Raw genomic sequence first — 12735 nt, 5'->3', positions numbered from 1 at the left:
CTGAAGACTATCACAAATTGGATAACGTAAAAAAATCTTAATACGTATACTCATTCGTAATCAGTTGGACATGTAAAGTGTGTAGTCTTTTCACCAATTATGGTGTTATTAGCTTATTCAAGGCAGTACTAAACAAATGGAAAAAAAAATTGCAATTTTTATGAACCCTCTTATTTTTATTATTTTAATAACAACATTTTGGAGATTCTCCAAGGCTTATGTAAACTTATGACCTCAACTGTATTGTAAAGATTGGGAGAGAAAAAGGGGGTTATGGAGAATGCATACTAGGCAATAACAAGAACAGTATACTTAGATATTGCAAATCTAAAATTCATGCACACCACAGTGAACTTTTTTCACACACAAGCACTGACAAAAAAAATTACAGTAGCAGAATATTTTGGAATATTTGATTTTAAAACAAACAAACAAAACAAAAACATGTAGTTGGCTTGAAAATTTGCTGAGACCTGGCAACCCTGGTTATATAGGGATCATAAGTATTTGCACAGTGACACAAATTTTGGTTATTTTGCCTCTGTACACTACAGTAATAGATTTGAAACAGATGTGATTGAAGTGTAGATGTTCAGCTTTAATTCAAGAGGTTTAACAAAAAATAACTGCATTAACCGTTTAGGAATTACAGCCATTTTTAACCTCATACTTCCATTTTCACAGGCTCAAAAGTAATTGGACAACTGACAAGCAGTTTCATGGCCAAGCGTGGCCCGTTTCCTCATTATTTCATGACAAATTAAGGAGATAAAAAGTCAGGAGCGGATTCCAAGTGTTGAATTTGCATTTGGTAGCTGTTCATGGTAGGGTTGTCACGGTACCAAAATTTTAGTAGTCAGTACCAATACCAGTAAAATTCCACTGCACTCTATCAATTTCGGTACCAAAGCAAAACACAAAAACATGCTAATTAAACAACACACTATTTTATTAACAAAGTTAAATATTAATTTAAAATGTATTTTTAAAAAATGCCATTCTGTACTCCAAGGATATCATTATTAAAGCTACTAGAGTTATCCAAACAAGAATTTTTTTCTGACTGACTGATGAAGACAAACAGTGCTAGCCACACACCTATTATTTTCAAACATATAAATTTCAGATATATCTCTCATCAAAAAGTCTCTGGGGTGTACAATTACTAAACCCAATCATGTCCTCCCATTTTACCCCCAAAAAGTTAAAGCATTAAATGGTTAATAAGGACTCCTGACCGTATTAGAATTAAAACGCGCATATGTTAACATCAAGTGAGCAAAAATGAGGATGTTTTCTTGCAATAATACACTCCAATTAAACTATGCAACAACATTCATAATGCAACCACTACCATAATTTTTAAATACTGGGGGTAAGTAGCCGGGAACTGTCACCTCACCGTGGTGGAGAGGTTTGTGTGTCCCTACGAATCTGAGGGCTGTGTTGTCTGGAGCCTTGTGCTCCTGGTAGGGTCTCTCAAGGCAAAGTGGTCTCAGGGTCGGGGCCAGACTAAGAATGGTTCAAAGGCACCCTCATGAAGAAAACAAAGGGAGGAGGAGTTACCTTGCCCAGAGGAAGCCCGGGGCCCCCGTCTGGAGCCAGGCCCAGAGGGAGGACCTGACTGTGAGCGCCTGGTGGCTGGGTTTGCCACAGAGCCCAGCCAGGCAAAGCCTGAAAAAGCAACGTGGCACCCCCCTCTCCATCCTATGGGCCCACCACTCGTGGGGTGAACCGTGGGGGTCGGGTGCGCTGCTACATGGGTGGCAGTGAAAGTCAGGGGCCTCGACGGACCAGACTCGGATGGTAGAGGGGAAGGAACTGGAACTTGTGCGGGAGATGGAGCACTACCAGTTAGATTTGGTGGGGCTTACCTCAATGCACAGTCTCGGTTCTGGAACCGTACTCCCGGGGATGGACTCTATTCTACTCTGGAGTTAACCAGGGTGTGAGGCGCCTGGCGGGTGTGGGGATACTTACAAGTTGAACGCCGTTACGTTGGAGTTTACACCGGTGGACGAGAGGGTCACCACCTTATGCCTACGGGTGGTGTTTGGGGTGTGTGTGTGGGGGGGGGGGGGGGGACTCTGACTACTGTCTGTGCATATGCACCGAACACCAGTTCAGAGTACTCGGCCTTCTTGGAGACTCTGCACAGAGTCCTGTATAGGGCACCAGTAGGGGACTCCATAGTGCACGTGGGCAATGATGGAGATACCTGGAGAGGCGTGATTGGGAGAAACGGCCTCCCTGATCTAAACCCGAGCGGGTGTTTGTTGTTGGACTTCTGTGCTAGTCATGGATTTTCTATAACGAATACCATGTTCAAACATAAGGAGGCTCATAAGTGTACGTGGTACCAGAGCAACCTAGACCGAAGGTCGATGATCGATTTTGTAATCATATCATCTGATCTGAGGCCGCATGTTCTGGACACTTGGGTGAAGTGAGGGGCAGAGCTGTCAACTGATCACCATCTGGTGGTGAGTTGGATCAAGGGGTGGGGGAAGATTCTGGACAGATCTGGAAAGCCCAAACAGGTAGTGCAGGTGAACTGGGAACGTCTGGAGGAGGCCACTGTCTGTGAAAACCCGAGTGGGCAATGTTCAAAACCTCCACTGCTGAAGCTGCGGCGGTGAGCTGTGGTCTCAAGGTCTTAGGTGCCAAAAGGGGCAGTAATCCTTGAACATCGTGGTAGACACCGGTGGTCAGGGAAGCCGTCCAACTGAAGAAGGAGGCCTTCCGGGATGTGTTATCCCGGAGGACTGCGGAGGCAGTTGCAAGGTACCGACAGGCCCGAAGGGCTGCAGTTCGGAGAGGACATGGAGAAGGACTTTCGGTCGGCACCAAGGTGTTTCGGGAAAACCATCTGGCACCTCAGGAGGGGGAAGTGAGGAACCATCCAAGCTGGGTACAGTAAGGATGGGACGCTGTTGACCTCAACTGAGGAAGTAACTGCATGGTGGAAGGAACACTTTGAGGAACTCCTGAATCCGACTAACACGCCCTCTATGGTAGAGGCAGAGATGGAGGATGATGGGGGATCATTGTCAATTTGCCTGGTGGAGGTCACTGAGGTAGTCAAACAACTGCACAGTGGCAAAGCCCCGGGGACTGATGAGATCCGTCCAGAAATGCTGAACGCTCTGGTTGTGGAGGGGATGTCTTGGATGACACGCCTCTTTAATATTGCGTGGAAGTCTCAGTGTTTGTGATATTCATGGACAGGATATCGAGGTGTAGTCATGCTGGGGAGGGGTTGCGGTATGGTGACCTGATCTCATCACTGCTTTTTGCAGATGATGTGGTCCTGATGGCGTCATCGGTCCGCGACCTCCAGCACTCACTGGATCGGTTTGCAGCTGAGTGTGAAGCGTCTTGTTCACTAGTGAGGGGACATGCGAGCAGGAGATTGGCCAGAGAATTGGAGCAGCGGGAGCATTGCAAGTATTGCAATCACTTTACCGCACCGCTGTGACGAAAAGAGAGCTGAGCCGGAAGGCAAAGCTCTCGATCTACTGGCAATCTTCGTTCCTACCCTCACCTATGGTCATGAAGGCTGGGTAATGACCGAAATAACTAGATCGCGGGTACAAGCGGCTGAAATGGGTTTTCTCAGGAGGGTGGCTGACTTCTCCCTTAGAGATAGGGTGAGAAGCTCTGTTATCCAAGAAGATCTCAGAATAGAGCCACTGCTCCTTTGCATTGAAAGGAGCCACTTGAGGTGGTTCGGCACCTGGTAAGGACAACTCCCTAGGGAGGTGTTCCAGGCCTTGTCCAGCTGGGAGGAGACATCGGGGAAGACCCAGGACCAGGTGGAGAGATTATATCGCCACACTGGCCTGGGAATGCCTCAGGATCCCCCAGTCAGAGCTGGTTAATGTGGCTTGGGAAAGGGAAGTTTGGGGTCCCCTGCTGGAGCTGCTGCCCCCGTGACCCGATAACGGATAAGCGGTTGAGGATGGATAGATGGTAAGCAGCCGCTCTTCCTGAAAGCATGGTTAATCTATCCACACATAAATTTTAGGGGTGCAGCTTTTACACACTTAGCGGTAATAGCCCCGAAAGCAGAAAACGAGCGTCCAAGAGAAATACGTGTATTTTCCCTAATATAGAGGTGGTAAGTATGTGGTTTCGGATGCAGCCATGGTAACCAGTGGAGCTGCTGTTGCTTTGGCTATTCTTGTTGTACGGTGCACCCATGAAAAGTTCCCGACTGACCACCTATCAGGCAGCGGGTCAGTACCAGATTGACCCGGTACTAACAATGCTTATGAAAATCTGGTACCATCAACTTTTTTCTTTTCAGTACCGACATTGGTACTGAAGTACCGGTACTTTTGACAACCCTAGTTCATGGGTCAAAAGAGGTGTCGATGCAAGTGAAGGAGGCCTTCATTATGCTGAAGAAACAAAACAGACCAATCAGAGAGATAGCAGAAACTTTAAGAGTGGCCAAATCAACACTATAATACATTCTTAAAAGAAGAAATGCACTGGCGAGCTCAGCAACACCAAAAGGCCCAGAAGACCACAGAAGACAACTAAAAGTGAATGATCGCAGATTTATTTCCTTGGTGCAGCAAAACCTGTTCAAAACATCTAGCAAGAACATGATCGAGAAGTCTACAAGAAGTCTACATTCAAAAGACGCCTTCATGAATCAGTGTTACCCTTTAATTACCTAGACTGTGGTAGCCCGCCACAGTCTAATTTGTCCCGCCACAGGTTCATAATGAACCAGAAATATTTTATACTTCTATTAATAACATAAATAGAGCTGCAACAACGAATCGATGAAATCATTAATAATTGATTATGAAAATCGTTAACGAATCTCATTATCGGCAAGTTGGTCTGCGGACAGCACGGGATATGTTCACGCATTGTGTTACTTCTGTTCCGAAAACACACATCGGAGAGTACAGACCAAAAGTTGTGTCCCAAAGGACGTACTATGCACTATGTATTATACCGCCTAGTGTATGAATTTTAGAAGGGTAGTATCTTCTCAAAGACAGAGCTGTAATCTTCAAGTGACAGCGGAAAAAATGTGTGCACACCAAGTCCACTAAGGCATGGGAGCATTTTATATTAAATGCTGTGAAGAATATTGTAACCTGCAAACTTTACAAAGTGGAACTTGTGTAGCATGGAAGCACAATTGTGATGCACAAATACAAACTTATGTTTACATCCAAAATGCTCCACTGTGCAAGGGGTAGGGGAAACTGGTGCAAGTTGCTTAAAAGGTTTATTTAATTCAAATGTGGTGTAATGCAATGTAACTTCTGTCGATTATTATAACGGGAATGATCAGTAAGTGATCTAATAGTAACGAGGCAGCGTTGCTCCTCACTCACAATGTAGACACAGTGCTAAACAGTGTAGCACAAGTAAGGTCTGTAATGTCTAATTAAAATGGTACAATCAAAGTTAACATAAATAAAGCAATATGCGTAAAGACAGTGAGTAACAAAAACCATAAGGTGTAGTGAAAGTGTTTATTTTATCATCAATTATTAATTCAAGACTATAAGTTAATCATCAGTGCTTTTTTGTGCATCCATAAAAATAATGCATAGATACTTTTATACGTTATTTTATATGATGCAAAAAAATTGCACTGATAATTAAAGTGGGCTGGCAGAATGGGCATGACTGTAACCTCAAATATCATTTGCTAACTAATTTATTCCAGAAATCCAGTTTTGATTGGTGGCCTGCCATTGTGACAAAACAGAGAAGTTACCTGTTCTTCATGAGAGACATGGCTTCAACTATGGACACTCTTCATGGGAATCATTTATTTAAATTTTTGTTAATTTTCAACTAATACCCATGCAACATACTACATTATGCAATATAATATATGTAAATACAGTGTATCTTTAGCTAGTAAATTGGTAGAACATTTCCTATCTATTGACAACTGATAGTCTTTGCATTTTTGAGATGTTAATAGATGGCATCCATCCATCCAACACTGTAAGCCAGCAATGACCAAAAAACAGCCATCACTGAAGCTTGTGAACAAAGCAAAATCACAACAGTAAAGTTACAACCCTCTGTTACTAAGCTAGTGATTTATTATCTGGGGGCTCACAATTAATTACTAAGAGTCTTAAAACTCTCCAAAGTAATGATTATCAATGTGAGGATATCAGCTGGATGGATTGGTATCCTTCAAAATCCCAAGAATGCAAAGCCTAGCTAGTAAACTGGTGGAACATTTCCTGTCAATTAAAAACTGGTAAAGATACACTGTATTTACATATTATATTACATAATGTAGCATGATGCAAGGGTATCAATCGAAAACTATTAACAAATAAAAAAATAAATGACTCACACGAAGAGTGTCTGTTGAGTGTCCTCACACGAGAGCATAAATAACATGCTCTGTGGGGTTTTTTTTGTTTGTTTTTTCCATGGATTTGCTGCCATAAGAATGCACCTCGACCTCCCCAGAGCGTCAGAGGTCCAACCACCACAGTCTCACAAAATACTGTGGGGAAACAGTGAATGTACACAAAGTGGGTTTACCTCCAGAATCAAATGACTAGTAACACTCAAGAACAGAAGGCCAGATTAGACTTTGCTAAAAAAATATAAATAAATAAATAAATAAATAAATAAATAAATAAATAAACAAACAATTAAAGAAAGAAAGAAAGAAAGAAAGAAAGAAAGAAAGAAAGAAAGAAAAACTAAAAAAGCCTGCCCAGTTCTGGAACAACATCCTTTGGACAGACGAAACCAAGATTAACTTGTACCAGAATTATGGGAAGAGAAGGGTATGGAGGAAGAAAAGAAGGGCTCATGATCCAAAGCAAACCACCTCATCTGTCAAATATAGTGAAGGAAGTGTTATGGTATGGGCATGTATGGCTGCCAATAGAACTGGGTCACTGGTGTTTATTGATGACGTGACTGCTGATAGAAGTAGTCAGATAAATTCTGAAGTGTATAGAGCTATACTTTCTGCTCAGATTCAATCAAATGCTGCAGAAATGATGCCATTTCTCAGTAAAGTAGGACAATGATCCAAAAAACATCAACCTAACTGAGCATGCTTTTGACTTACTGAAGACAGAAAACCCAACAAACAAGCAGCAACAGAAGGCAGCTGCAGTAAAGGCCTGGCAAAGCATCTCAAGGAAGGAAACTCAGCATTTGGTGATGTCCATGGCAGTATTGTTTATAATATTTATATATATATATATATATATATATATATATATATATATATATATATATACACACATACACACACACGTTTATTTGTTTATTTTTGATACTGTGAAAATGGAGGGATGAAGTAAAAAAAAAATTAATGGCTGTAATTCCTAAACGGTTAATGCAATCCATTTGTTAAACTCACTGAATTAAAGCTGAAGATCTTCATTTCAATTACATCTTTTAATTGCTTTATTTCAAATGCACTGTGGTGCACAGAAGAATATAATTATGAAAATTGTGTCACTGCCCAAATACATATGGGCCCAACTGTAATTGTCACCCAAACTCTGGGCCCCAAGAGATGTAAAAACCATCAAGTTGTGCAAAAAATGCAGCAAATACATTTGCAAGGCACATCATTGTGACTCCACATATATACAAAAATGTGACTAAATTAATTTGATAAATTAGGAAATTAAATCGATTTTTTTTCCACACTGGCACTGTTCATTTTGTCTCATAATGAGATTGGATCTTAAAATATGTAAAACTTAAAATGCAAGTTTCATGGCTAAACTTTGCAGTCTAGCAGTCTAGTCTAGTAAATTTAATACTAATAATCTCTCTGGTCAATAATACCCCCAACTGAAACAGAGACTGCTTATTTTACTCAAAAACAAGTGTTATAATTTCACGTAAGTGAGGATTATTCACCATACATTTCATAAAGGAATGTAAACCTCGTGGTAATGACTAAAATGGGATTGCTTAAAATACAGACTGTGAAATGTGGAGTCCATGTGCTTGTACAAATTTGTTTGAAATATGCATTTATCTCATAAGGAAAGGTTCAAGTGTGAATAAAGTACTCTAATTTGTTAGGACAAAACGGTCATTTATTCCGCTTACCTCAGCAATTCTTTAGTAAAATCTATCTGAACAGGTTCCGGTTGAATATCGGTCGCAGCCATCTTCACTAAGGATCTTCCGCAAACAGAGAAAGTATGTCTCAATCAGCGATGTAATCCTTCTCCTCTTTCTCTGTTTCGTTTTCTTATTCCTATACTTATTCCTATGCCTATTCTAATTCTTCTTCTGTTGTATTATGGCGGTTGGCAAACCAGCTAAAATGGTGCATTACCGCCACCAATTGGTCAGGAGTGTGAAGCATTGACAGAGAGGGAAAGAAAACAACAACAACAACAACAACAATAATAATAAATAAATATTATTTAATATGTAGTTGTATAATTCATATTTTATATCCAATTTGAATATTCATCTTATTTAAATCCTTTGATCTAAACCGGTAATTTTAAGATATTCAAATAATACTCTATATTTTTGCTTGTCCTGGTGAGCAAAGCAGATTTTGTAATGTGAAATTAGTATCATCTTTGTCCTTTAGTTTCTTTGCAGTCTTTCCTCTTTCTTCTTCATATGCCTTACAATGTCTCTTCTTGATTACAATTCATACATAATCCTGTTTCATGTTTTCTTATTCTTAGTTAGGACTTGATGGAGGGTCCAATTTGGAGACGAGTTATTATAGTATCTTCTTTCCTGTTGCTCATTACTATTCTTCATGTACCTACTTGTTTTTGTATACTGTAAAATTGTCTGCATCTTATGTCCTTATCCCGTATATCCTGACATCTTTTATTCACAAAATTCTTTATTTTTCCTTTTACCTCATCTTTACTCATCATTATTTGAAAATATACTTCTGAATGACCAACTGATTGTTTTGCCAATCTATCAACCATTTCAGTCTCATGTGCACTCACATGTGCTGGTACCATAGAAAACTCAGTCCCATCCCTATATTGTTGATTTTAAGCAATGTTTTAAGGATCTCATATATAAAGTATTATTATGTACTGCCTTGACTTGGACTTTCCACTTGAATTGCTTGATAAAGCTGAAAGTGAGTCAAAGAACATGACAACTTTCCTTAGTTTAACATCTTCAACCCACTGAAGGGCTAAAATAATGGCTACTAGTTCTGTAGTAAATACTGATAAATCATTTGATGTTCTTTCTTTATGCTTACTTTGAATTTTGGAATATATATAACCGCAGCTGTTTGACCCGAAATTGGATCGTTGGAACCATCTGTAAATATGTGTAATTCTGATACATATTCTTGTTCTATATATTGTTGAAATATAACTATATTGTTGAAAGATATCTAATTTAAAAAAAAAAATTCTTTAAGTCTGAAATAAACTCTAGGCATATTTACTAGCCATGGCACAGGTAGTACAACAGTAGGGCTGTGGTAGTACAACAGTAGTACAACAGTACTGTGGTAGTACGCTTTGGTAGTACAACATTGGGGCTAATCTGTAATTCTGTAATGCCCACTATTTGATCATTTTTATTTGATATCCATCCCAAACTTCTGACACTTCTGTTCTCATGTTCCCAACTTTCTTCCAAATCTCTTTTAAGTGGATGTTTCATATTATGTCCCTTCACACTGACCCAAAATGCCATGCAATTTATTTAATTAATGTTGCTGATGCTGAACTATACAGCTCTCTAGTTCAGTATTCTGGGTGATGGTTCTTCTTCTTCTTCTTCTTCTTCTTTGGTTTTTAATGGCAGCTTTCATCATAAGTGTAGCACTACTGCCATCTTCTGGGATTAGCTAACTCCTATTTTTCTAGTAACTCATATTTTCTCCATTAATCCTGTTCTTATTAGGAAGCGGTTCCAACATCTTCTGCCTTGTCCATTCCCACCAGTATACTCTTTATTCCTATTCCTGCTCTTCATTATCTTTCCATTTCTTCCATCATATCCTTTCTTTCTACTCCATATTTTCTGCAGTTAATAAGCACCTGTTCTACAGTTTCTGCTACATGGCAATGATCACAAAAGCCAGTTGGAGGCTTCTCTATAATGTGAAGTGTACTATTCAGCTTAATGTGTCCTATTCTTAACCTAGTCATTGTTTTCTCCTTTTTTCTGTTTCTTCCCTTACTTTCTACAATACAGACTCTATTTTGTATGGGGTATAAATGTCTTCCTTTTATCTCCCGATCCCACTGCTGCTGCCACTCTTTCATAATTTCTTTCCATACAATGCTCTTTCCTTCTGATTTTCAGAAACAAATACTTGTGTCTATGTTTTTTTCAAGGTTGTTTGTTAGTTAGTTACAGTTACATTTATATAGTGCTTTTCTTTTACATAATATTGGGTGGTGGGGGGGGGTATTGGGGGTGTCTCCTCAACCACCACTAGTGTGTAGCATCTGCCTGGATGATATGACGGCAGTCATGGTGTGCTAGAACGCCCACCACAAACCAGCTTATAGTGCAGAGGAAAGAGTGATGTAGCCAATTCAGAGATGGAGATTATTAAGGGGCCATGATAGAGAAGGACTTTTAGGAGAATTTCACCAGGACACCTGGGTTACACCCCTACTCTTGAGGAAAAGTGTCCTGGGATTTTTAATAACCACCTTAAACCACCTTGGTTTAAGGTCTCATCCAAAAGAAGGTGCTGTTTTAATAGAATAGTGTCCCTGTCACTATACTGGGGGATTAGGCCCCACACAGACCGATCACCCACTGCTGGCCTCACTAATACCACTCCCAGCAGTAACCTTAATTTGCCCAGGTGGTCTTCCATCCAGGTACTGACCAGGCTCAAAGCTGCTTAACTTAAGTGGGAGAGTTTGTCCACTCTTTCATTACCCATAATGCCTATATGAGCAAGGACCCAGATGAATATGACCTCAGTGTCTTGTTTCCTTATTCCTGAGTGTATTAACATTATTTTCTAAAGTAAATCCTGACAATTACTGGTCATACTTGGCATGAGACTGCACAAGGCAGAGATTGAATCACTACAACCTAGGCCTTTGTCTGGTTTGTTTTGCACAACCCTTCCTAAAGCCATCAAGATGGCATTTAACAGTCAACAGTAAATACACTTAAGTAGTTTGAAGTCCTTCTGCATATCACACTTCTCTGTCTAGATTACATATAGATATGGTTGTCCCAAAAGAATCATCTCTGATCAGAAAAGAGAATTTGTGAATGAAGTATGTGCATTTATTAAATACGAAGTCAAGCGAACCCCTGCCATTGAAATACAAGCTACAGTTAGTCGAAAAGAGGCTTGATCATGAAGAAAAAAATAATCGATGTCGAATATACATAGAAAAGAAGTTTGAACAATGTTAACATTCTTGAAACGCTATATTACTTTGAAATTATGCAAAAAAAAAAAACTGATTAATGAAGTTACTGCTGTGTAATTTCAGAGAAATATATCTAGATGTGATTGTTCATTGTTCACTAAGATTTATTTTTATTTCATTTTTTGAAAGCATTTTCTCCAATTTATGGGAATATGAAATCTCTTGCATACGAAACTGCACATAGGAAACCAAACATACGAAGCTAAGCACGCTCATGCACAGATATTGTCTCTAAAACACGTTGGATTTCATTGTACAGGCTATATCTTGAACTGGTATGTTTGTGTTATATATGAATGGATTGTTAAGTAGATTATACTCCAGGCATTTCCATGACATGCAAAAATGTTGCTCATTTTATAAACCTGAATAAAAGATTCTGAAGTCACAATCCCTTCGTTGCTAATACGTGGTCGAAATCGCGTTTAATAAATATTTATTTATTTATAAATAAATATTTAAATAAATCGCGTTTAAATAAATAGTGGTCGATATCGCACTTGAATGTGAGCGATAATAGGGGACAGTACACGATACAAGAGATATAAGAGAGTATACTCTCATATCTTATATATCAATGATAAGATTATACTTTGATTGGATTATACTTTGATTAAAATATTCCATATATTATCACAACATAATCATATGCTTAATATATTTAAATGCTGGTTTAACATTAAGTCAGGGGAGGCTGTGGCTCAGTTGGTAGAGCGGGTTGTCCACCAATCTGCGTGACTCCATGTGCCGAAGTGTCCTTGGGCAAGACATTGAACCCCAAGTTGCTCCCGATGGCAAGTTAGCGCCTTGCGTGGTAGCTCTGTTACCGTGAGTGTGTGTGTGAATGGGTGAATGAAACACAGTGTAAAGTGCTTTGGATAAAAGCGCTATATATGTGCACCATTTACGATGGTTTCGACGTATAATATCCGCTTAGAGCCGATACATTTAGAGGCTTGGTTTCGACGATAAAAGTGTCCCTTGTTTTGCGGCTTGATTATACGTCATATCGACGATAATCTTTGCGACTTTCCGCCGACTTTTTCAACGTCGATTTGTTTGCTGGGCTGTCACCCCCAAACCAATGGCCTGGATGAAAAATCAAATGACAACATAAAGTGGCAAGTTTTTTTCAAGCTTTTAGTAGAGCTTTATGACACAGGCTTGTTTTTTTTTTTTTGTTTTTTTTTTACATTTCTTTTAACACACCACTTCAATTTCAGGTAAAGGGACTCTGTTGTTTCTAACCATGGAACTATGCTTATTCACTGTATATATTTATTTAATATGATTAATATCAATGTTTCATGCAGTACATGGTTGGAGCAAGAAATTTGAA

General features: G+C 39.5%; 1 protein-coding gene across 1 annotated transcript in view; it reads right to left on the bottom strand.

The window, feature by feature from the left end:
- tsen54 (TSEN54 tRNA splicing endonuclease subunit) overlaps positions 1–8288 on the bottom strand; it is a 32959-nt gene extending 24671 nt beyond the window's left edge. Inside the window, exon 1 of the mRNA XM_017460811.3 lies at positions 8092–8288. Within this exon, the coding sequence (XP_017316300.1) occupies positions 8092–8153 (62 nt within the window). The 5' untranslated portion in view covers positions 8154–8288. The remainder of the gene's footprint in view (positions 1–8091) is intronic.
- Between the last annotated feature and the right edge of the window lie 4447 nt (positions 8289–12735).

This window comes from Ictalurus punctatus, chromosome 2 (genome assembly GCF_001660625.3).
Source record: "Ictalurus punctatus breed USDA103 chromosome 2, Coco_2.0, whole genome shotgun sequence".
Lineage (NCBI taxonomy): Eukaryota > Metazoa > Chordata > Actinopteri > Siluriformes > Ictaluridae > Ictalurus > Ictalurus punctatus.
This window is presented reverse-complemented; position numbering and strand designations above follow the sequence as displayed.